Raw genomic sequence first — 26,408 nt, forward strand, 5'->3', positions numbered from 1 at the left:
CCTCCTGACTTCCTGGTACTAAAAGCCACAACCACAAGGGCTGTTTCGTCTGTTTGTTGTAAAACAACATTTGCTCCAGTCATCTCTATGGAAAACAGACTTTCTCTACCGGGGAGCCGCTGAGGTGAGGGTGCTCACGATGTTTAAAAACCAAACCACGCGTCTACGCGATAGCGGCACCGCAGGAGTTAAGTGCCGGGGGTTTCTTCCCAGGATGGAGGCTTGCCCGGCCGAAGGAGAAAAGGAGAAGGGTAAAAATAGCCGGCGGCCACGACCCACGTGCAGCCGCGGGAGGACCGAGCGCGGGCGCGCGGAGAGGGGTCCGTACCTCCAAACATGTGCGGCGAGAGGTGAGCTGGTAAGGAGCCGATCACCAGGCGCGGCCCGCCGGGGCTCCCGCCCACCGGCCGGTCCCGGCCGCCGCCGCCGCCGTCTTCAGGGCTGCTGTGCACCGAGTCCTGCGAGCCGTAAGGGCCGCTGCTGCTGTTCGGGATGCTGAAGGAGGACTGCGCCGCGCGGGCCCCCGACGCCACGCTCCCCACGGCCCCGCCGAGGGAGCGGCTGCGCGGGGCTGCTGGGGCCGCCGCGGCCGCCGCGGCGCCGCCTGAGGCGCTGGGTTGGTGAGCGCTGGGCACCTGAGCCGGGAACCTCCCAGCCGCGGCAGCCCGAGCGCCCCCGCCGCCGCCCGCGGTCCCATTGGCCCCTCCACTGCTACTGGAAGGTAGATCCGAGCCCGAGTAAGCGCGCGTGCGGCCGTTAGCGGCGGCCGGGCCGCTCTGCTTGGCGCCCATGTCCGCCCTGCCCTGGGCCGGGCCCGCGCGCTGCGCCCCGAGAGCCGGGAGGGCGGGAGCGAGCGCAGGAGCTAGAGGGCAGGGCCGAGGCGCCGCGGCCGGCCCAGAGAGGCCCCCGCACGTCCAGGGCCGCCGCCCGGCGCCCCGAGGGGCAGTCGGCGCCCGGCGCGCTCTTCTCGGGGCAGTGGGCGAGGCCGGCGGCCTGACGCGGGCGCAGGAGACGAAGAGACGCGGAGAGGAAGAGGTCCCGGCGGCTGGCACCCCTCGCTGGCTCCAGCAGGAACGGGCGGCTCAGGTGGCCGTGCGGCTGCCGCTGGTTTCGGTTCTGGTGCGCCACGACGGGCTGCTGCCGCTCTCTGCCGCCGCGCTCGGCGCCGCGGGCCTCGGCACCGCCTCCTCTCGGGCGGCCGCTGCTACCGCCGCCATCCTCCGGCTCCCACGGCGGCTGGCGGCTGAGTGGGAGGCGCCGGCCCAGACTCCGCCGGGGCCACTTTCCCTCCTCCCCCAGCCACCCAGCTGTTATTAACGGAGAAAGAGGAAAAACGGGTAGCGCGCGAGGGGAGGACGAAGAATGGGAGGGAGGGGTGGCGCGCGCTTCCCGGCAACCGTCGCCTCGCTCCCCATGCGAAGGAGGGGCCGGGCTGGCGGGAGGATCTGGGCCGCGAAGGTGGGGGTGCCCGGGAGGGGAGGAGGTTCCCTGGCCCTCGCGCCGGAAGACCGCGGAGCGGCGCGGCTGCAGGGTGCGCCCAGCCCGTGTGTTTGGGTCGCGCGCGGTGACCCCGCCCCCGCCCCCTCGCGCCGCCGGGCCGATTGGCTCCTGCCGGCCTTGCTCCGCCTCCCCTGGCCGCGACCTGCCCGCCCCTGCTCCGCCTCTCCAAGGTACTGCGGTGTGGTAGGTGCTGCCTCCCGTGGACTCGGTGATGGACAGGTGTCTGGCCCCGCCCCGCCAGCCAGGGCGAGCCCGTGTCTTCCTCGCGGGGCCTAGGCTGATAGGAGGGACGGACACCGGGCGCCAACCAGAAGGCGGCCCCTCCTCCCGCACGTGGCCCGCCGAAGCTGGAGGAGCCTGTGTCAGCTGCAGCTTTTCCTGGCAGGGGGCGTGAATGGCTGTGTCCTGTGCCCAGAGCCATTTGGTTTCGGTGGGTGTTGGTGTTACACACTGATTTAAAAAAAACAGAATCTCAAAAGCCAGCTTGATCTGAATTAGACTCACTCATGAAACACCAACCTGGGAGGAAGCGCAGAGTTGGAAGAACTCGGGATAATCCAACTTGACCTTCCGTGGTAGGGCAAAAACCGTCGTGCCAGGAATGCTGCACCTGACTCACAAAACCTAAGATCTAGGCCCAACACCAAACTAAATTATGTGTAGTGAGCAAATTATTTTACTTTTTTGGACTTCAGGTTTGTTTTTGTTTTTGAGACCGAGTCTCGCTCAGTCACCCAGGCTGGAGTGCAGTGGTGCGATCTCGGCTCACTGCAACCTCCTCCCGGGTTCGAGCGATTCTCCTGCCTCCTCCTCCAGAATAGCTGGGATTACAGGCGCGTGCCACCACACCTGGCTAATGTTGTATTTTTAGTAGAGACAGGGTTTCACCATGTTGGCCAGACTGGTCTCGAATTCCTGTCCTCAAGTGATCCACCCGCCTCGGTCTCCCAAAGTGCTGGGATTACAGGTGTGAGCTACCGCACCTGGCCGACTTTTTGTGTTAAATCCTAGGGCACTTGCATCTTTAAGATCCTATAACTTCTCTAAAATTGAATGTAATAAAATTCTTTTCAGTGCATTCCTCGGTGTTGGTGTGGTCTCTTCACGGCAGAGTGGGGTCTGGATACCCAGGGAATAGCCTGCTCTGAGACTCCCATTTTGAAAATGTCTAGTCTCTACTTGAAAATAATAGCAAGTGGTGTTTTATGAAACTACAGAAATAAATACTTTGTCATTTTTCACTATTTGCAATAAGTCGTTTATGTAATGATTTTCATCACTCTTAGGGTATGGGAATCAAGTTTTTAAACAAACGGAGAATATATGTATACATATAAAGACATGCATCGTGTATCTATGTACACAAACACACATATTTAATAGAAAAACAAAGGTACTCAGTGCTTTATATGCAATATCATGTTAAGATATGGTCATTATTCGGGCGGATCACAAAGTCAGGAGATCAAGACCATCCTGGCTAACACGGTGAAACCCCGTCTCTACTAAAAAATACAAAAACCTAGCTGGGCGAGGTGGCGGGCGTCTGTAGTCCCAGCTACTCGGGAGGCTGAGGCAAGAGAATGGCGTGAACCCGGGAGGCGGAGCTTGCAGTGAGCTGAGATCTGGCCACTGCACTCCAGTCTGGGCGACAAAGTGAGACTCTGTCTCAACAAAAACAAACAAAAAAAAGATATGGTCATTATTAAATCTTTCGCCTTTTACTAAAGATTTCCGTGGAGAGGAACAATTGTGAGTTCACCACCAAATTTTTTGACGTCCTGCTTAGGGGGGGCTAAAAAAAAAAAAAAAAAAAAAAGATATGGTCATTATTTTGGTTAAGTGCCCTCTGCAGATGTTTCCTGCCACCTCCTTCCCCATCCCAGCATGACAGACTGACTTCAGTGTTCCCACTCAGTGCTGTACAGTAACTCCTTCATAGCTCTGATCATGTTATTGTTATTACACATCTTGCTTGTCACAATTGGCTCCATGATAAACTTCATGTCTGGACCTCCAGTGTTTAACATAGTGTCTGGTCTTGCAATGGTACAAAAAATGTTTTGTGAATGAATGAATGAATGAGTGAGTGAGTGAATACATATATCTTCACCAGTTGTACTAAAACGATTATTTCTTGAATGTCACTCATTAACTTATGTTCTTATTCTCCTTGACATTTCCCTTGCGGTGGATGCCCCTTCCACCTCCTCTCTGGTGGGCCTTTTTGTTTCTTTCCCCACAAGGATTCTGGAGATAAAATGCTGGCCTTCTATGTTCTTTCCTTGGCCCTCTTTCCTCTCTCCTCACCTTTCTCATCTCTCTCCAGTCACCAGCATGAAGCTTTCGATGTATGTTATTGTCAACCAAATAGTTCTGCCTTCATTGAAAATGTGTCGCTTCTTTATTTATTTATTTATTTTGAGATGGAGTCTTGCTCTGTCGCCAGGCTGGAGTGCAGTGGTGGGATCTGGGCTCACTACAACCTCCGCCTCCCAGGTTCAAGCGATTCTCCTGCCTCAGCCTCTGGAGTAGCTGGGATACAGGCACATGCCATCATGCCCAGCTCATTTTTTTGTATTTTTAGTAGAGACAGGGCTTCACCATGTTGGCCAGGATGGTCTTGAACTCCAGAAATTGTGATCCACCCACCTCGGCTTCCCAAAGTGCTGGGATTACAGGCGTGAGCCACCGCGCCCAGCCGTCACTTCTTTATTATACCTACCAGTTCTTCAAAAATTAAAAGTGCTGCTTCATCCAAATGAGTACACACAGGTATACACATATGTAGAACTGCAACGGATTTTTGAGATAATACCCATGCTATCAGAAATGCACTCTGCTTTCTATTTGACTTCACTTTTGTAAAATGCTGGTCACCGCTTATTGGATTGATTTTATAACCCCCTAAGGGGTTGTAATCTGCACTTGGATAAACAGTAGTCTAAATCAGTGCTTTGCAAACTTTAGCACACACAAGGATTACAGGAAAACCTTGTTAAAACAGGCTGTTGAGCCCCACCCTCAATGATTCTCATTCCATAGCTCAGGGTTGGGCCTGGAGAATTTGCATCCTAACAAACTGCGCAGTGATGTTGCTGCCGTCAGACTTCAGACTCTTGTTTGGAGAAGCACTGGTCTAAATGGCGCTTTCCTCTACAATCAGAACTGTTGTTTTAATGCCTTCATGGCCTTATTAAGAGACGAGAGCCCAGCTCTTTAAAATATTTCAAATTTGAAGGTTTCAAAATACACTATATTCCTCCTGATGCTGTTCAATGATAGGTTGACCAAAGGCTTTGGGAGTGCAAAATTAGGTATTGTTAAAGCACTTTGCATTGACAAAATTATTGGCCACAAACCCACACTGGAACAGGTAAGCTACTTCTGGGCTTTCAATAAAAATGCCCGACCAATCAGTTTGTTGTTGTCTAGTTTGAAGTTTAGTTGGGGCAAGCCTCTTCCCTTTGTATTCCCTTACTCTCCTTTGCGTTCCTCTTTCCTCTCTTGGTTTCTCTTTTAAAACTCTGCTGGATCAGACCTTTGATGTGTGGGCCAGCAAATTTGCATAGTGACACCCATTAGTCCTCTCAGTCAGGGACCACAGCCTCTGTGCAGGGCTGTCCTGCAGCCAGCACTAGCCCTACACATTTTGCTAAGGTTTTGCCATCCCACTTTTCACCTTGTTATAGGATTTAAGAGATGGTTATGGCTTTGGTTTTTTTTTTTTCTTTTTTTCAAGTAAGTGTTCGTACACTACCTCATCTCTACCAAAATAGGACTATATGTATAATTACCTATTTTTAAATAGGCCTATTTTCCTATTATTTTACTTTTTAAAGAAACAAATGGACCATCTAAACATTAAAATGAATCTTAATACATCTTACATATGTGTTAATACATCCTACATACACTGTCTAAGATCTTAGTGGTGATTAGAAACTTACATCTTAAATTCAAAAGCTTAGTTTGTAGTATTTACGAATCACATTGTTGGGTAATTGTTCAGAAAACATCAAAAGTTTATGTAATATCTTTAACAAAATTTTGTCTTCCCTCCCCTGTACTTGCATTGGTTTTTTAATGAGAAGCAAAAGACAAGAGCCAATCATGACAGGATTAAAAGTACATGCCATGAAGTGGTTGAGCTCAAGCTGGGGTTAGGCCCTGGCTTTGTCTAACACTGGCTGTGGGATTTAGGGCAAGCCACTTAACCTGGCTAAACCTGTTTCTTCTGTAAAACACAGATGATCATATAGTAATACCAGTCTCACCAAGTGGTTATGATTCTCAAAAGATTTAGTCTCTATTTGAGAGTACTTTGAAATGTGTTAATAGAGAAACAAATTTTAATCTCAATGTTATTATTCCTAGCAGATTGTAATAATTTCCATATTATCTCCAGTAGGTTGTGACATTTTACAGTTCAATATATACTAACACTCACTGGAATTGATTTTAGCATTTTGTGAAATTTTAATACATTATTGATGCATAAGGATGTATTGGTAATAATTAGCAGTAGTTTACTAATAAGTATTTACATCACTGCTATAATGATGATAGTATGATATGTCATGATGACAAATCTATATCTTTCCACCATGGGATGGATGGATGTGTGTGGGGGGGGTGTGTGTGTGTACACATACTCATAGATAGATGAAATTTGAAAGGAAATTATCATTAAGATATCAGAGACTACCTATTTGAAATCTCCAATATTTAAACCCTTAAACATTTTTTTTTCTTTTGATTCCACAGGGCAGTTAACACTTTGGCTAAAGAGTCTTTGGGTCCTAAATAGGCTTAAATGTGTCACAAAAGCATTTCATGTTGATTAATCGATGACCGAAGCCCTATGGCTATGTTTAACATAGATTCCGGAATCATTTTTCTTTCTAAAAACAGCTTGAGATACAATGTCAGCACCTGCTAATAAAAATAACTTAATTTTTGCTTACCAAAATGGTATGTAGTATTATTAAGAGCTTAAATATTTATATCGTGTTCTATTCTCAATTAATTCACTTGGGCTTTCAAACATTTTTTTTTTTTATTTTTAAGAGCCCTTATTTAAAAACTGTTAATACCAACCAACCACAACCCATGATGCTTTTACTCCATTATAAAGGAAACTCTCAGATTCCATACATAGTGTTTTGAAAGGAATCCAAGATCTTTACTGGGGACATACTGTTAAAAAGACATAAAATTTAGTGGAAAAATGTATCATGGGGTCGGTACCGAGGGGATTTTCCCAGCCTACAGAAGTGAAGACTAGCTTGGAGAAAAAATAGCTCTCTGCTACATAATGCATGCGGTCCCTCCTCCAATGCAGATGCACCCTCCAAACTGCCTCCTGTCACTTGCTTAAATCATGAATACTGTACGTGAATGATTGTTGCACATGTATGATTAAAATGTATTATGAGACATTTTCTCTTACCACTTCCTCCCTCAAAGGTAGCCAAAAGCCCCCATAAAGGCAAGCCCTACATTTTAGGACTAGATTGTTTAAGCCTCCCAAGTACAGGAACTCTATTTCTGCTTTATTTTTAACTCCCCACAGTGCCTGCTTCTAGAGAGCCTGAAGACAATCTATATGCAAGAGTAACAGCTATGGCTCGCTAAGGGCAGGCAGCAGTGATTAATGCATGTCCGGAATTACTACTGACTTAACAGACTGTCATCACCACCTTAAGTTTGTGTGTGAAGTTGGCTGTCTTCCCCACTGTTCAGCCAGAGCAACTTTGTGCCTTAGGGGGCCAATTCCCTTTGAGTTTGCTATTGAATGATCTACGCCCCCAAGTTAGGCCAGGTTGGAAAGGGTAAGGCATAGTTGCGGGACTGCCTTTCCTCTACCATGAGAAGATGGAGCAACAAGAGCTCCTGGTCAATTTACCCCACCCTCTGTTTCCCAGAAGCTAGCTGGGCTCTGGCTGAACTCTAGGGATACAAGTCTAAACTGGGTAGGTTTTGGAACATAGCCCTGAGCTGGGTCATTCCTAGTGCAGGGAAACATCAGAATACCTTAGGACCCACACTGGAGATATTTTCATTCTTTAAATAGAGTGGCTGAGCATCTGGGCATGTAAAGTTAAATCAAACACCATATAGCTTCAAAAACCTTATAGCTTCTAGTCAAGGGACTTAGATAGAAATGAAGAGATGATCAGAGTACCATCTGGTAAAGGCATACTGGAGCTGACTGAAGGGATGGGGACTGGTGAAGGACAAAGATGTAGTTCGAGAAGGGACGCTGGGCTGAGTCTTGAGAGACTTCTGGCTTCAGCACCCATAGGCATTCCAGGCTGAGGGATTGTGAAGCAAGAGAGGGCTTTGAGTAGCTGAAGAACTTCAAGCAGTTAATTATAGCTGGAATGAAGAGTAACAGGTGAGAGGGTGAGAGAATAGGCTGGAAAGCTGCATGTAACTGGCCTGGCGTACTGAGCTAAGAAGTTGAAATTCATCCAGAAAGGGAGCTGAATTCAGCTTTACATAGGCAGAACAAAACCAGCCTTGTAGTTATGGCAAGGCATGGGGTTAGGTTCTCTTGGCTTTAGGCCTCCAGCTGTATGTTGAATTTGCACAGGGATATGCACAAGTTACCCTAGTCTGGTCCCTCAGTGCACTGGATTTCACTTTGTTCAGTGCTTCTTGGTGTGGGAATCATGTCTCCAGCTCTCTCTGTATGTGTTCACCCTGTTCTGCTCAGTGCTGTTCTGGGAATGGACACCCTGAGCATAGGGGTCAACAAAGGAGTGGAGTTAGTGCTCAGTTCAGTTGGAAGGTGACCAAATACGAATGCTGGGTGTGGCAAATTAATTTTCATTGTTATCACTCCATAAGCGAAGGAAATGTAGCCCTTGTTATTTTCCAATATAGTCTCCAATAGAAACAGTTGTTTGTGACACTGAATTAGTCTGTTAAAAAATTCATCACCTGAAAAATTGCATCATGTATTACTTTAAAAGTAATGACTGTAGTAGGCAGAAAAGTGCCGACTCCACCCACCCAGAAATGTCCACGTCCTCATCCCTCGAACCTCTGAATATGTTACCTTACGGAGCAAGAGAGACATTGCAGTTGTCAATAAATTCAGGATCTTGAGATAGGGAGCTAGTCCTGGGTGGTCTGTGTGGTCCCAGGGTGCTTACAAGGTTCCTTAAAAGTAAAAGAGGGAGGCAGGGTCAGAGTGGTTCAAAGAAATGCTCAAGGCTATTGTTGGTTTTGAAGCCTGAAGAGGGCCACCAGCCAAGGGATGGAGGTGGCCTCTAGAAGCTGGAAAAGACAAGGAGATGGATTCTCCCCAAGACTCCAAGAAGAACACAGCCCTCCTGACACCTCGATTTTAGATGAGTCCACTTGAGTCCCATTTTAGATGTCTGACCTCCAGAACAGTAAGATAAATTTGTGTTGTTTTAAGTCACTGAATTTATGGTAATTTGTTACATCAGCAATGGGAAAATTAATACAAAGACTATTCTTTAAGGTTTCAGAAGGCAGCTGATTACAAACTACTTGGAAAAAAAAATCTGATAAATATGACCACTAAATCCCTATATGGCTAATCAGATATACTTTTCTCTTTTTTTTTTTTCTTTTCTTTCTTTTTTTTTTTTTTTTTTTTTTTTGAGACAGAGTCATGCTCTGTCACCCAGGCTGGAGTGCAGTGGCCCAATCTCGGCTCACTGCAACCTCCGCCTCCCAGGTTTAAGAAATTCTCCTGCCTCAGCCTCCCAAGTAGCTGGGATTACAGGTGTGCGCCACCATGCCCAGCTAATTTTTGTGTTTTTAATACAAAATTTGCCATGTGGGCCAGACTGGTCTCAAACTCCTGACCTCTGGTGATCCACCCGCCTCAGCCTCCTGTAGTGCTGGGATTACAGGCCTGAGCCACCACATCTGGCCCTAATATACTTCTTCTTGACTTCCTACCCCTCCTCCTGAGCCCTGGTAGTATAAGGAGCCACACTTTCTTGAAGCTAGGCCTGCAGGTATCTGGCCATGCTGCTGTTAAAAGACCCTACATGGAACTTTCCATTGCTGGCCTTGGAACATCCTTGTAAGCAGGCTTTCAAATGTAAGCATTGAGATTAGAAGGGCACAGCATTAAAAAGAACAACCTTTGGTTCAGAGTTTCTGTTTGTGTTTTCTAGAACTCTTAAAAGTCAATATATGTAGGTGGACAAAATATTTGGTGAAATTACAGTTCTGAAAATAGCCTTATGTTTGCCAGGACTTGAGGAAGGCCCCCAAGTGATGTCTAGTCCACCTCCTGCAAAGGCAAGAAGGTGGAGGTTGGGAAAGTCCACACTGACATCTAGTGATACAAAACTGCACTGCCAAAGGCTCCAGCCACAGCTATTTACAGCAGTGGGCTCCTTGATTCTGATGTACCTACTCTACTGCCCCTCAAGAGGACTGAAGACTCAGTGCACACCAGCCAATTTCAGCTGCCCTGGTGGGGGCCAAAGCAGTTCAGGCTTCTTTATTTTCACTTACCAACTTAGTTTGGCCATCTAAGAGTTTTGCCTTTTAATTTTTGAAATGATCATTTCAGCACATTTTAAAGCTATAGAATTTACTTCTGAAAGCTTCTTTGTGCTTCCAGTGGCCAGACCCTTTAATGCCAAATAAATTTTTTTATTTTCTATGTGTTCTCAGAACAAATGCATGGGCCGAAATGTCCTGAGCAAGGAATGATCTGCAGCAGGGGATGGAACCAGTACAGCAGGTACTTGTCCTTTTTTTGCCCTGAGAACATTGTCTGCATTTCATTTTCAGCAACTCAGAAGTCTAAGGTACAGAAGAAATGACAAAGAATGCTGCTTCTGTCTTTCCATTTTTCTTCTATACACCAATGAAAATAAGTCAGCAGAGATACAATTTCTAGTTCCTTCCTTAATGGCGGCACAATTAGAAGCAAGACTGCATTTTTAAGGTTGTTTCAGTAACCCAGGTAAAAAAGAATGAGGGGGCTGCACAACAATGTGAATGTACTTAATGCCACTAAACCATTTAAAATTGGTTAAAATGATAAATTTTGTGTTACGTCTATTTTACTTCAATTAAAAAAATAGTGAAGGCTGGACAGCATCAGTAACAGTAGGAATGGAAGAAGCTTCTGCAGGACTGATCAAATGATTGGATGCAGGTACATTTTCACATCATTCTCATAGGCAAAACGTACACACGAAGAAACACTAAACTCTTTAGAATACTAATGCCAAAAAACTTCTACAACCTCCACATCGAAACAAACAGACCTAAACATTAGGAAATAATGAGATTTTACAAGGAATGTGTTTTTTATACACTTTGGACATTTTCTTTTATAACATGTAAATATCAAAACCTTCAAGCAAATCATACAGATGAGAAAACAAAATGTGCTGCACTAGAAACATACAGATTTAGCAAAGAAAGGACAAAAACAAAAAACAAAAAACCTCGTAAGGCAGTTTTGACTCTCAGAAATATATGAGAGAGATAAAAACACTGACAGAATTCAGTTGCTTTTGTGAAGCAAGCAAAAAAGGGGAAGATAAATAACTTTTAGGAAGGCACTCCTAAAAGTACAGACCTGATCTGTACAAACAGCAAATTCAAAGGGTTTGAAAATAATGAGTTTTTACTTTTTAGAGTTTGTAATCAATTGCAATAGTAATTCATTGACATTCCGAAGAGGCATTAGAAATGACCTAGAATTTCTTTGGTAAAACGTAGCATTTCAGTACGTTTAGAGGTACACGTGTCTGGTTTCTCCAGTACAGTTTTTAACAGATGGCATACTAACAATAAATCTTGCTCTGTTGCTTAACACTCCCCCCCACAACTACTAATGATGGGGTGAAAAATTGAAAAATACTGTCTAGACCAATATTAATAAGGAGAATGACAGCTACAATTAGGTTTTCATTTTAATACAGCAGGATTTTTATACTGAATTAAATGTTCATATATATTTATTTTATAATAACTCATGAATTTCAGTAGTAAAAAAAATTTTTTCTGGAGCTCACAAACAGGATGAACAATTAAAAATAAATATATAAGTCCCACCACGCAGAAAATTTACTTAGCTTGACACATATGAACTTGAGAGGAACAAGAGTTTTAGAAAGTGAGGCCAGCTTCTCTAGGACTTTGGGAAACTCAGTCATCACGCAGAGGAAAGAAGGAAGCAAGTGCCTGTTACCTTCAGTGCTCAATACTAGAATGATAGCCATCCATGGCCAAATTTGAAATGGTGATGGCTTGAGAAACTAAATGATAAGAACTGTCTTGTTTTTTAGATTTAATGTAATCTAGCTAATGGCTTGTGTATAATTTTCCAGATGACTTAATGGATATTTTTATGATTTAAAATAATTGTCTTCCATGTCAGTCAAGATATAAAGAATACAAATTTCCACACTGGAAGAATGAATAGCCTCAGGAAGAAGTTTATATCTGTTGGAGCAGTAGTTCCAGGCACTGGTCTACAGACCACCACTGGTCTGTAATAAAGTGTTCACAGTGAAATAAGAAAAATTAGGACAGTGCAGTAGCTTTGTTATCTATAAAAAGTTAAATATATTTCATGCACAAGACTATCTTTAGTCTAAGATTAGATTCTTTTTCCCTTATGATAGTTGTAGATGGCCATAGATTTGGGGAGTATTTGGTTTTTTGTTTCTTCCTTTTTAAATGTACATTTCCTTTTTTGGGACAAATAAATATTGGCACCCTGATATTGATTCCTAAACTGTTTTCGAATTTCCACTGACCTGTGAAATCTAAAATGTTGGAAAGTGTTGCTCAAGAGATCAGCAGTTCTCACCTTTGTTTTCCCTGCCTGCCCCAACATACTGGAGAGATAGGATATACCCCCATCAGCTCGAACCTCGAGAAGGCTTGTTATCAGCAGAAACTTAGGCTCTTGAAGAGGAAGGGTGCACATCAGAATGACTGGAAGTCCTATATATACTAGACAAAGGCCCCAGGTGGTTCCAATAGGGCCCAAACCCTAGCTAAACTGACAATTCTCATTCAGTAATACTGATATATCCAGGGGGCCTAGAAATTACCCAGATGCCTCATTTATTAATTTGCCATCTTGCCCTCTCTACAGGACTGTATCTTCACTTCCCAGAAAAATGAGTAGGATTTCTCCGGAAGGCAAGTCCCTCTGAAGTATCCACCAACCAGTGCCATACAGGTTTTTTCCGTCTCTAACACCAGTCCTTTACACTGGAACTTGGACACACTTTTCTTTACTCGCTCAGGCCATGCCATGTAGTTATTATGGGTCATCATTTCCTCAATGAAACATTGAAGGGATAAGGTCCAGGTCTTTCAAACTGCCCACTGTGACCTGTTAGTGTAGCGGAAAATGAATCCAGCTAAACATGACCAGTATTTTTTTCTTTCTAATGGAAGAGAATAGTATTGAAATACTAGAAAATATTAAAGTAGGCTGGATGCAGTGACTCATGCTTGTAATTCCAGTGTTTTGGGAGGCTGAGGTGGGAGAATGGCTCAAGGTCAAAAGTTGGAGACCAACCTGGCCAACATAGTAAGGCCTCATCTATACAAAATAAATAAATCAAAATATCAAAGTACATGGAATTTAGTGAAGCTAAACATTGTTTTATAAAACTTTATATATATTCTGAGCTGAGACATAGAATATTTCTCCTAATGTAGGTTATAGTTTTTTAAAAAGTTGGCTGGGTGTGGTGGCTCATGTCTGTAATCCCAGCACTTTGGGAGGCCGAGGCAGGCAGATCACCTGAGGTCAAGAGTTCGAGGCCAGCCTGGCCAACATAGTGAAATCCCGTCTCTACTAAAAATACAAAAATTAGCTGATCGTGGTGGTACACACCTCTAACCTCAGCTACTTGGGAGGCTGAGACAGGAGAATTGCTTGAACCCAGGATACAGGTTGCAGTGAGCCGAGATGGTGCCACTGCACTCCAGCCTGGGCCACAGAGTGAGACTCCGTCTCAAAAAAAAAAAAAAGAAAAAAGAAAAAAAAAGGTTTGAAAACTGTTAGATTCATTAGACAATCTCTATAATCTATGACAGCTTAAAATTCTATGAATTTCACTTTGGTAATGAGCGTAGAACTCTCCCTTCTCCCACCCTGCTCAACATAGCACTCAACAAATCCAAGAGCTCCTCTTTGTCCTTGAGCCTGAGGTCTCATCTGGTATCTCCAGGCAATCTGACTTGGCATCAGGCCTTCCTCCGGGCGCCCCTGGCCTTTGGGATGGTGCTGACCTACTACTTATCATACTATATTGTAATCGTCCATCTCCCCAGCAAATTGTGCCAGGGTGCACTTGAATGAGTGAAGGAAGGAGGCAAACAACAGTGTATCTGCTTAAGGGAGTGGTTCACAACCTGACTTCGCATCAGAATCCCCTGGGAAGCTTTTAGAAAGCCCAATACCCAAACCGTACCTGAACAATTAAAGCAGAAGGACTGTCAGTGGTGTCCAGGCATCAGATTCTTTTGTTTTGGCAGGGGACAGGGGGAAGGAGTCTCACTCTGTCCCCCAGACTGGGGTGCAGTGGTACAATCTCAACGCGCTGCAACCTCTGCCTCCTGGGTTCAAGCGATTCTCCTGCCTCAGCCTCCCGAGTAGCTGGGACTTCAGGTGTGTGCCACCACGCCCAGCTAATTTTTGTATTTTTAGTAGAGACAAGGTTTTGCCATATTGAACAGACTGGTCTGAAACTCCTGGTCTCAAGTGATTCCCTGGCCTTGGCCTCCTAAAGTGCTGGGATTACAGGCATGAACTGCCGTGCCCAGCCAGCATCAGATTCTTTAAAGCTCCCCAAGGGGAGTCCAATATGCAGATGAGATTGAAAATGACTGATTTAGACCAGGTCCTTGGGATCTTGTGGAAATGCAGATACTGTCTCCCTAGGCCTGGAGTAGGGGCACAAGATTCTTTCTAATGTGCTTCCAGGCGATGTTGATGCTGACAGTCTGCTGGCCACATCTTGAGAAAGGAGGGAAAAGCCATCTGATGGATTCTCTGGCAACATAAAAAGAGCTGAGATAGCAAAGTCAGACAGACCTGAAGGAGAGCGAGGGTAGTGACCAGGCATAAGATTACTGGAGTAAATTGCCTGGCACCCTTTCTTCCTAGTATGTGACCTTGGGCTAGTTATTTAACATTGCCTCCATCTGATGATGGAGATACAACACAATATAATACATAGGGTGGGTGTGAGAACTGAGCAGCACACCACAGACACCCTGGTATGCACATGTGTGTTATTAGCATTATTATTACGTATCCCAATTCCACCACTTACTAGCTTTGTGCTGTTGGTAAGTGTATTAGTCCGTTCTCACACTGCTGTAAAGAACTACCTGAGACTGAGTAATTTATAAAAAGGAGGGTTAATTGACTCACAGTTCTGCGGGCTGTACAAGAGGCATGGACAGGAAGGCCTTAGGAAACTTACAATCATGGCAGAAGTTGAAGTGGAAGCTGGCATGTCTTATGTCGTAGGAGCAGGAGGAAGAGAGAGCAAAGGGGGAGGTGCTACACACTTTCAAACAACCAGATCTTGTGAGAACTCACTCGCTATCACGAGAAAAGCAAGGGGGAAATCCACCCCCATGATCCAATCACCTCCCACCAGGTCTCTCCCCCAACATTGGGGATCACAATTCAACATGAGATTTGGGTGGAAACACAGAGCCAAACTATATCAACAAGTTACTTAACCTCTCTGAGCTCCAGTCTCCTCCACTGTAAAATGGGGAATCATAATATCCATCAATCTCTTTACAAAATTGGAAAGATAAACTATATGTAAAATTCTTAGCACAATATTTGATCCATGTGCATGCTCAATAAGTGGTTATTTCTCAAATTAGTTTCGTTTGTATTGGGATAAATCATTGTTCCCTCCCCTAGGTACATTTTCTATTTAACCATCTGCCAGTTCTCGGAATCTTCTCTTGCCCCCACACCACACAGGCTGCAGATTGTAGGGATAGATGACAGAGGATGGGAGGCTCATCTCATTCTCTATTTCAATACATTCTACTTCAACAGCAGGGCTTGTTTTTATTACCTTATTGAGTTCACATGGGTAGCTTTTGGCAGCAGCAATTATTCTCCTTATTACTCTACAGATGAAGAAATAGACTTGGCTCTGACATGTTGGATTTTCTCAAGCAAGTCCCATATGGAAAATAAAAGCTTTTAATTCTAATCAGAGACAACCGGAGGGGAAAAAAAAAAAAACCTCCTGGCTTCATGCTTCTTGAAAGCCTCTCCTTCAGAATATTTTGAGGACCTGCAATGTGCCAGGTGTTGTACCAGATTCAAAGTAGAATACGTGACAAAGAGTTGAACAAATCGCTACAGGATCACTGGGGAGCAGGGGATGGAGAGAAGGCTCTTGACAGGATATGCTGTTTCACATACGAGGTGCTACCTTGGCTGGGTGGTGAAGGTTAAGGAGGAGTTGAGAAGTGGCAAATGGGGGAACGGTGTTTAGGAAGAGAGAACAGCATGGATAATGACAGTGAGCTGGGAAACAGCCTGGCGTGTTTGGGGAATGGCAGTTAAACAGGATGGAAGAAAGATGGCAATAGAAAGTTAGCTTGGGGACAGATTGTACGCCAGGTTAAAGAGTTTGGATTTTAACCCTGTTGCTCTGTGATAGGATGATCACATAATTCATCATCCAAATGGGCCACTTTTGAGAGTTAATGGGCATGCTACCCAGATAGAATAACTGAACAGTCAGCAGAAAACAGCACTGTTCTAGGCCAACAGAGGCATACAATCACCCTAGCTTTGGGAAACCTCTAAGGACTAACACTCATCAAATTTGTTTATTGTAGAGAGAATTCTGGCAGTAATGTGGATTGGAAAAAAAGAGGAAGCTCCTGCAGTCAAGGAGACAGCGAGGAAGGCAGTGGGAATGAAGAGGAGAGAGATAGAGGAATGGTTTTGTAAGAAATAGACTGAACATGGAGACAGAGAGAGAGGGAGAATAGCTAATGATGACTCCGCACTTCCAGCCTGGGTGCCATGTGGCTGGGAAGACAAGAAGAGGAACAGGTTTTAGGGAAACAGTTTGTATAATTTGAGGCATGTTGAGCTGGAGATATTTGCTAACTATCTATGTCAGCATCCAGTAGGCAATTGGAACAGGAGGCGTAGAGCTCACAGGTGTGGATTAAACATGTAGATTAGGTCGTTAGGTGGAAGTTGCTCAAATTACTGAGGGATAGATGATACAGAGGGAGACAATATGAAACTTAGGATGGACTTAGAGGAAATGGCAAGGAGCTGCTGGAGGAAGAGGAGCCAGGGAAGGAAGAGGTGGAGTCAGAGTTGTAAGAGGAAAAATAGAGAGAGGTATCCCAGAGGGTGAAAGAAGGGGAAAGTTTTGGGGATGAAGGTCAGTCATTTGACGCTGTCTAAAGTAGCAAACAGGTAGGGAATGATGAAGATTGGCATCATTCTTGAGCACAGCATCCATCAGTGTTGATCTTTTCTGAGTGGTGGAGATGGAAGCCAGGCCACTGCATGTTGCAGACTGCATGGGAATGAGTACTGGATGGCAATTACAGGCCTCTCTTTCCAGAGGTTAATAGCGACAGGCAGGAGAGGGAGTTACAGCAATTCGATGGGGAGGCAAAGTTTCCCTGCTTGATTTTCCTCATGCTGTTTACTGCTAGGTCTTGTGTGAACATGTGGTTGGAAAATTAGAGAAAAGGCAGCTGAATCCACGCTGGGTCCCCTGGGTTCTGCTTCCATAGTCTTGAGAGCTGAACTTGAAGTGCTTTTCACAGTCGTGAGAGTTGAATCCAAGTGATGGTGGCTTTAAGCAATTACATTGAGAGTGTGTTTTCCAGCCCCAAATCTTGATGTCTTGGTTTGTATTCAGACATAACTTGGCGACGGCCCAGTTAGGACATTTCAGTGTATAGTGTTTTTTACACATTACTGTTGTAGGCTGCTATAGCTTAGAATTTTATGATCACAGCTATTATACATTGTGAAAAGATTGATTAAAAGAATTTTACATAATGAATACTCATGATTCTGTGTGTAAGACCAAAGATGACTAAATCAGTACCCTCGGAGCCTGCAGAAAACATGGCTTTCCAAAAATAAAGGCAGTGTGTGGCTCTTTGGGATTCTCTAGTCCTTCACTAACCTTGGCCTAAATGCAGGTCACGAATCTGATCCTCATGGCAGGTCATCTCCAGCAACAGGGACTTGTGGTCCCTAACGTCATGTAAACTCAGAGATAAAACAGGTAATATAAGCTCAGAGAAAGGAGACTCCCTTAAAGAATGAAGAGAGACTGCGTGTGGTGGCTCACACCTGTAACCTCAGCATTTTGGAAGGCCAAGATGGGAGGATCACTTGAGCCCAGAGTTCAAGACCAGTCTGGCAATGTAGTGAGACCCTGTCTCTACAAAATGTAAAAAAAAAAAAAAAATTTAATCAGGCATGGTGGTAAGCACCGGTAGTCCTACCTACTCAGGAGGCTGAGGTGGGAGGATCACTTGAGCTGTGGAGGTCAAGGCTGCAGTGAGCCGAGATCATGCCACTGCACTCCAGCTTGGGCAACAGAACGAGACCCTGTCTCAAAAGAAAAAAAAGATGAACAAGAATGAAGACAGAGGGTGAACCACAAGAAGATGCATCTATCAAAGGCTGCAGTTCTTGCCTTCACCTCCTGATTTATGGAGCGATGAGTGAAAATAGTTTGTTGGCACTAAGAAGTTTTTCTACTGGTAGGCCATATTAATTAAATTGACAACAATCCTCCCTACTGGTAGACCACATTAGTTAAATTGACAAAAATTCTCCCTTCTTGGTGTAAGATATCTAGTTACATATCATAATTATCTTTTGAAATTTCTTGTTCCTCTTCAGTCTTCAGAATATCTCTGCCACTGTTTTCCATACTGGCTATGCATGTGACAACTTTCATTTCCCAGCACTGACACTGCCACCATCCATCAATCTCAGGTCACTCCTGCAGTCAGGGAGGACTTAGGCACCTGGTTCAGTCTCCTTCTCCCCTCAAGTAGTATCCTTGTCCTGGAGGATTTCAGCCTCCATGTGGACACCCTCCCATCAGTCTGGTCTGAGCATCCATTGCCTGCCCCTTCCCGCAGCAGTGATCTTTGCTTGCACTCCATTTTGGGTGTCCATTCCCCGGCCTTACCCTGGGCCCTGTCATCACTTGAAATGACTCCACCTCTGACAGTAACTCCAGCACTGCTTTTTCACACAACTCACTCTCTCTCCCCATTAACACTTCATTAGGATATTGTTGGCAAAAATGTAAGTATCTCCAAAACTTCTCTCCTCCAGGAAAGCAGTGAGAAAACCAGCAAAAATAGTGAGAATCAACTTTTTCAGAACTCTGTAAATGAACCCAAGGCTTGCAGCAATCCAGGGAGTGTTTATTCCAGAAAAATGGTTGAATCTCAGTAAGAGCAGCAAGCTTAACTTGCCCTGCTCCCATCACCCATCTCCTCCAGTTCTGTGGTAGCCTTGAAAATCAACAGTCCACAATTACAGTAAAAGCCAACAGCCTGGCAGCCACTGGAGGAGGCACAGTAGTATTAGATAGAGTTCCTTCAAAACCTCATTCCCACACATCTGTCAGGATTTGCCCTCTCTGGGAGTTCCCAGGAAGACACTGATTGCAAGCCAGTCCTTATTTGACTTGACCTGAAGATCACCTGCTGCAAAAACCCTTCTTCCTGGGGACATTTATTGAAAACATTTGGAGGCAACTATTTAATTTCAAGGCGCTTGAAGTAGTGGATACTAGTTGGCAAACAATAGGCTAACCAAAAACTTTCAAGGAAAAGCCAGGGAATGAGATGTCTGTAGGAACTCGACATATTCCTAAGGAGCTAGAAGGCCACATGCCTGCAGAGGGCTGTGCATGAGCCCAGGGTTGTGTGGATGCTTAGCAAAGACCTGGGAAGGCCCTAAGTTTCACCTCTGTGCAACATATCCTTGAAGCTATGTGCAGGCAGGCAGTGAAGGCTCAAACAGAATTGTCAAGGCCCTGGCTGAGTGTCGAAGGCTAGCCCCAATTTACTCACAGAGCCCCTTTGCAAAAACTGGGAAACTCATTGGTCCCTGGTGTTTAAGGAAATCTGTATCCAATCGCTACCTGACCGCTAAACTAACTATACAGAGACTTCACCAACCAAACATGACAAAGAATACAGACTTTACAGACTATGTCAGAAAACTCACTAAACAAACAATAACTGACAGCAACTATGACAAGCCCTGGGGAAGGGTGAGAATCTAATTTCCACAGTTGCCACATTATAGCATTTTAAATGTGCAATTTTCAACAAAAAATTATAAGACATTCAAAGAAACAGGAGTATAGGCAATATACAGGAAAAAAGCAATTAATAGAAACTGGCTCTGTAGAAGCCCAGGACTTAAGATGTTCCCTCACGTATACCCACAATAGTGTTTGACCAAACAGCTAGCCACCCCATGGCTCAGTCAAAGTGGCACAATTAACCATCACACCTTTTACAAAAAATATGAGGCCAGGCACGGTGGGTCATGCCTATAATCCCAACACTTTGGGAGGCCGAGGCAAGCGGATCACGAGGTCAGAGATTGAGAGCATTCTGGGCAACATGGTGAAACCCCATCTCTACTAAAATATAAAAAATTAGCCAGGCGTGGTGGTGTGTGCCTGTAGTCCCAGCTACTCAGAAGCCTGAGGCAGGGGAATCACTTGAACCTGGGAGGCGGAGATTGCAGTGAGCCGAGATCATGCCATTACACTCCAGCCTGGCGACAGAGTGAGACTCCGTCTCAGAAAAAAAAAAAAAAAAAGAAACTCACATGGCCATAATAAAAAAAAATAAAAAAATAATAGATGTTGGCATGGATGTGTTAACAAGGGAACACTTTAACATTGTTGGTGGGAACGTAAACTAGTACAACCACTATGGAAAACAGTGTGGAGTTTCCTTTAAAAACTAAAAATAGATCTACCATTTGATCCAGCGATCCTACTACTGGCTATCTACCCAGCGGAAAAGAAGTCATTATATAAAAAAGATACTTGCACACACAAGTTTATAGCAGCACAATTCACAATTGCAAAAATATGGAACCAGCCCAAATGCCCATCAATCGACGAGTGAATAAAGAAAATGTGATACATACACACACACACACATATATATATACACATACACACACCATGGAATACTACTCAGCCATAAAAAGGAATTAAATAATGGCATTTGCAGCAAACTGGATCCTGGATGGAATTGGAGACCATTATTTTTTATTTATTTGTTTTTTAGATGGAGTCTTGCTCTGTCGCCAGGCTGGAGTGCAGTGGTGCAATCTCAGCTCACTGCAACCTCCGCCTCCCGGGTTCAAGCGATTCCCTTGCCTCAGCCTCCCAAGTAGCTGGGATTACAAGTACACGCCACCACACCTGGCTAATTTTTTGCATTTTAGTAGAGATGGGGTTTCACCATGTTGGCCAGGATGGTCTTGATCTCCTGACCTCTTGATCCACCCACCTCAACCTCCCAACCTCTCCAGGCCTGAGCCACCGTACCCAGCCTGGAGAACATTATTCTAAGTGAAGTAACTCAAAAATGGAAAACCAAATACCGTATGTTCTCACTTATAAGTGGGAGCTAAGCTATGATGATGCACAGGCAAAAGGATGATACAATGGACTTTGGGGACTCAGGGGAAAAGGGGGGTGAGGGATAAAAAATGAGATTCACACCCATTAGGATAACTATTTTTTTTAAAAAAGGATTGATGATGATGAGTAGAAATTAGGACCCCGGTCCATTGCTGGTAGGAAAGTAAAATGGTGCAGCTGCTGTGGAAAACAGTATGGTGTTTCCTCAAAAAGTTAAACATAGATAAACCATAGAATCTAGCAATTTCTCTTCTGGTGTATGCCCAAAAGAATTGAAAGCAGGGATTCAAACAGATACTCCTACACCCATTTCATAGCAGCACTATTCTCAATAGCTAAAGGGTGGTAACAATCCAGCCAACAAATGAATGGATTTTTAAAATGTAGTGTATACATAAAATTGGATATCATTCAGCCTTTAAAAGGAACAAAAATTCTTTTGCATACAAAAGGATTTTAATATATATCACAACATTGGTGAACATTGAAGACACTGTGCTTGGTGAAATAAACCAGACACTGAAGAGCAAATATTGCATGATGCTGCTTGTAGAACAGACAAATCCATAGAGACAGAAAGTAGAATCAAGGTTGTAAGGCACTTGGGGAGGGAGGAATGGGGAGTTATTATTTCATGGGTACAGAGTTCTATTTGGGATGATGAAAATTTCTGGAAATGGATAGTGGTGACTATTGCACAACGTTGTGAATATACTTAATGTCACTGAATCGTAGACTTAAAAATAGTTGAGGCTGGGTGCAGTGGCTCATGCCTGTAATCTCAACACTTTGGGAGGCCAAAGTGGGAGGATTGCTTGGGTCCAGGAGGTTGAGACCAGCCTGGGCAACATAGTGAGACCCCATCTCTATTAAAAACAAACAACTAACTAAAAATAGTTAAAATGGTAAAGCGTATGTTATTTTACCACAATAAAAAGGGGAGAAAAGATCTGAGATCTGAAAATCATATATATATATATATAAAATATATGTGTATATATATGTAAATGAAATTCATGCTTCTTATTAAAAGTTAAAATAGTTGGTAAGTAACATATTCACTGTTAACAGTTTAATCTGCTAGTCAATGTGTGCATGCTTAGTTTGTTGTTGCTATTATTTTGGGGTTTTACAAATGAGATCAATAGCATGTCCTGATATCTCCCTGTTCCTGTACATATGTAGCTACAAGGTTTAGTACTAGAATACTTAGAGAAAGAAAATCCTATTTTTTTTTCTTTCTGTGTTTAGGAATATTACAGCGAATGAGTCTTCTTTGGTGGTCCAGCCACACCAGCCCTTATACTTCACAGCGTGAGTGGTATGTTAATTGGTGATAAACCCAGAATGATAGTCCTGGTAGCAAAGGAGTTGTGGAAGTTAAAGCAGATGTCCCCAACCTTCTCCTGAGGATACCTTTAGTGTAGTGTAACATGGTGATAGTTTGAGTTGGGAAAGAAAGACCCAGGAGTGGTAGGGGAGGGGAGACGTAAAGAGAGGGGAAGGAAGGTGAGGCTGGCACTGGAGAGAAACTACTTCTGTTTCTCTGCTTTATTGGGAATTCTGTCTCCAGCCAGAAAGTCAGAGCAGAGACAGGAGGTGGGGCATGGAAGCAGTGTTTGTCTTGGATGATAAAGAGGTAAGGTTTGGGTTAACAATTTGCTCAAAGTTGATCCATTAGCTAACATTTGCTATCTCCGGGCAAGGGAACTAGATGGCTGGATGATGAACTAAGAAAAGACTTTATACCGTGTGCCTTTTACTTTTGAATTTTGTACCATTTGACTTCACTAAGCCAAATGTTATGAGAGTTTCCCAAGATAAGGACTTAGAACTGTGTTTTTCATTGTCTGATATAGAGTATAACAGTAGATCTAAACTCAGGGACATTCCCAAGGATCCGAGACGTAGAGGGATCCCAACAGATTACTGGGTCTACACATTGCCTCCCGCCATGGCCCTAACTGTGTAGACCAAAAAAAGCAACATATCATGGTAGTTCAACATGTCAGCTCTGGAACAGGCTGCCTGGATTCAAGCCCTGGCCTTGCTGGTCATTAGCCTTGTTACTTTGGGCAAGTTATTTAATCTTTCTGTGACTCAATTTCCTCAGTTATAAGTAAGGGATGATTATAATAGCAATAATACTTACCTCATAGGGCAGTTGTAAATTAATTCATGGTAAGAGCTTAGTAATAAGAGTGTTGCTACTATTGTTGTTGTTGTTATTGTTGTTGTCAACGTACCTCAGTAATTGGGGAGAGGACTCTGGCTTCCTAGTGCTGTATCTTTCCCACCATGCTGCTGCTAAGAATAATAATAATAATAGCTGACATCTAATGAGCACTTACCATGTTCCAGACACAGTCCTGAATTACTTGCATACATTCACATTGAATCTTTTTTTTTCTTTTTTTTTCTGAGGCAGGGTCCGGCTCTATCACCCAGGCTGGAGTGCAGTGACATGAACATGGCTCACTGCAGCATCGACCTCGGAAGCTCCAGTGATCCTCCTGCCTCAGCCTCCCAAAGTGCAGGGATTACAGGCGAGAGCCACCACTCCCAGCTCCTCATTGAATCTTCTCCTCATTGAGTCTCATGGAGTAGGAACTACTATTACTTTCATTTTAGAAATGACAAAGCTGAGACTTAGAGAGATTCAGTAACTTGCCCAGAGTCACGGTGCTACTCAGTGGAGGAGTCAGGAATTGAAATCAGATACAGCACTTGAATTTCAACATTGTATTAACAACTCAACAAGCAGAATTGTCAGTTCACTTTAACAAAAAGCAGTTCAAAACGGTCCTCCTCCCCAACCCACTGCAGTTTCCTCTGTATTTCCCCACGCAGTTCCACCATGACGTTTTCTACAATTAGCAATAGGAATCGAACCACTTACTGTTCTTTTTAAAACTGAAAACGTCATTATTTTGCCAAATGTTAATAATTCTTAAAGCTCTCTATTCTCTCAACCCAGTAGCACAAGCACACCAACCCCACTAAAACCCAAAGCACAAAATGTTCAGGTCAAACTCTTTTTTTTTTTTTTTTTTTAAGGCGGCGTCTTGCTCTGTCACCCAGGCTGGAGTACAGCGGTGCGATCTTGGCTCACTGCAACCTCCACCTCCCGAGTTTACGCCATTCTCCTGCCTCAGCCTCCTGAGTAGCTGGGACTACAGGCGCCCGCCACCATGCCCGGCTAATTTTTTGTATTTTTAGTGGAGACGGGGTTTCACCATGTTAGCCAGGATGGTCTCGATCTCCTGACCTTGTGATCCATCCACCTTGGCCTCCCAAAGTGCTGGAATTACAGGCATGAGCGCCCAGCCAAACTCTTTAGTGTTAAAAAAAATTTGGTTATATTATTAAGGTATTGGTGTTTTCTAATGAAAACACACCTTGCAGAGAGGAGGGTGTTACAGACTAAGTGTTTGTGACCCCCTCACATTTCTAGGTGGAAGCCCTCACCCCCAATGTGATGGTGTTGGGAGGTGGGCCTCTGGAAGATTATGAGGTTTAGATGAGGTCTTGAGGGAGGCCCCCATGATGGGATCAGTGTTCTTGAGACAGCAGCTTGCTGTCTTCCCACCAAGTGAGAACACAGCAAGAAGGCAGCTGTCTATGTCTAGAGGCTGTGATGTTGGCCCTCACCAGGAACTGAATCAGTCAGCATCTTGATCTCAGACTTCTCAGCCTCCAGAACTATAAAGATACACATTTCTGTTGTTTCATCCACCCAGTCTATGATATTTTGGCATAGCAGCCCAAGCAGACTAAAACACAGGGGCTCCCTGAAAATAAAATTTTTTTTTGTTTGTTTGTTTGTTTGTTTGAGATGGAGTCTTGCTCTGTCACTTAGGCTGGAGCGCAGTGGCACAATCTTGGCTCACTGCAACCTGTGCCTCCCGTGTTCAAGCAATTCTCTCGCCTCAGACTCCCAAGTAGCTGGGAGTACAGGTGTGCGCCCAGCTAATTTTTGTATTTTTCGTAGAGACGGGGTTTCACCATGTTAGCCAGGCTGGTCTCAAACTCCTGACCTCAAGTGATCCACCCGCCTCAGTCTCCCAAAGTGCTGGGATTATGGGTGTGAGCCACCATGCCCGGCCAAAATTCTTTGATATTTAAGGAAAACTTGATTTTTTATAAAAATAGCAAAGAGCCAGGCAGTGTAGCAATAAGGGAGCGAGGCAAATGGCCTGCCTCTAGCATTTGACATCATGCAGCAGGATATAGCTTGGGACACCAACTCCCTCAAGTAGTGCAGAGATTTCCAGAGAGCTAGTTATACCTAAAAGTGCTGGTGACGGCACAGTCACAGTTCCTATCACTCTGTCATGTCTTCTGTGAGAAGCCCAGAATGAATGTCACAGATCCTGCCACAGTCATGATCCACTCCAGAGGATTTGAGGGTGACAGTTGTTTCCAAGGCATGGCAGAACCTGTGTATTGGACATCTGTTGCAAAGAGAAAAAGTGACTACACAGGGGTGACCAACTTGTAGAGACTTCCCTGCTCATAGTTTCTAGAGACATATGCTGAGTGGTATTTACTGGTCATTAGCTCAGATACCTCTGAGAGATTCTGCCTAAACTACTATAAATCTCTTATTTGAGCAGCAAGTAGATAGCCATGAATATGCATGAGAAAAGAAATGCTGGTGTGTGTTTCTGAAAATAAAGATCAGCAAAAGGCCAAAAAGTTCAAAATGTAGCTACATGTCCACCAGAGCATGGCTGACAAATACGCCACACACACCCTTCCTGGGCCCCTGGCAGACATCAGTAATCAGTCATTGCGGATATCACTGCTGAGGCTGTGTGTGACTGCAGAAATTCTTCCAGATCAAGACTCGAGGGAGCCACTAATCCATCCTTCAGACTTGACTCTCCTACAAAAGTTTTGCCAACCTTGGCCTAGTTTCACCAATTAGTTAGGGACACCGTACTAACTATTTTTAGCTGTGTTCTCTCCTCTTCCTCCTGCCACCTTGCCTCAAGTTCCAGCCCTCTTTTCTCAGGGAATCCTTTATACACTTCACTCTTTGTGACCTTCCATGGTCCAAAATAACCTCAAAGATAAACTTGCCCAAGAGGCACTGTCACAGTTAGGGATGACATTAAGTACAGGCATACCTCAGAGACAGTGCAGGTTTGATTCAAGACCATCACAACAAAGTGAATAAAATAATAAAGCAGG

General features: G+C 44.4%; 1 protein-coding gene, 1 long non-coding RNA gene and 1 pseudogene across 2 annotated transcripts in view; 2 read left to right on the forward strand and 1 right to left on the reverse strand.

Annotated features, from left to right (window-relative positions):
• ZNRF2 (zinc and ring finger 2) overlaps positions 1 to 1,842 on the reverse strand; it is a 93,287-nt gene extending 91,445 nt beyond the window's left edge. The window contains exon 1 of the mRNA XM_025380190.1: positions 329 to 1,842. Coding sequence (XP_025235975.1) covers positions 329 to 791 — 463 coding nt within the window. The 5' untranslated portion in view covers positions 792 to 1,842. The remainder of the gene's footprint in view (positions 1 to 328) is intronic.
• LOC112621036 overlaps positions 99 to 26,408 on the forward strand; it is a 38,491-nt gene continuing 12,181 nt past the window's right edge. The window contains exons 1-2 of the long non-coding RNA XR_003118643.1: positions 99 to 124; positions 22,464 to 22,533. This is a non-coding gene — a long non-coding RNA (uncharacterized LOC112621036). The remainder of the gene's footprint in view (positions 125 to 22,463; positions 22,534 to 26,408) is intronic.
• On the forward strand, positions 3,160 to 3,297 carry LOC112622020 (annotated as a pseudogene).

Source organism: Theropithecus gelada, chromosome 3 (genome assembly GCF_003255815.1).
Source record: "Theropithecus gelada isolate Dixy chromosome 3, Tgel_1.0, whole genome shotgun sequence".
NCBI classification, from domain to species: Eukaryota; Metazoa; Chordata; class Mammalia; order Primates; family Cercopithecidae; genus Theropithecus; species Theropithecus gelada.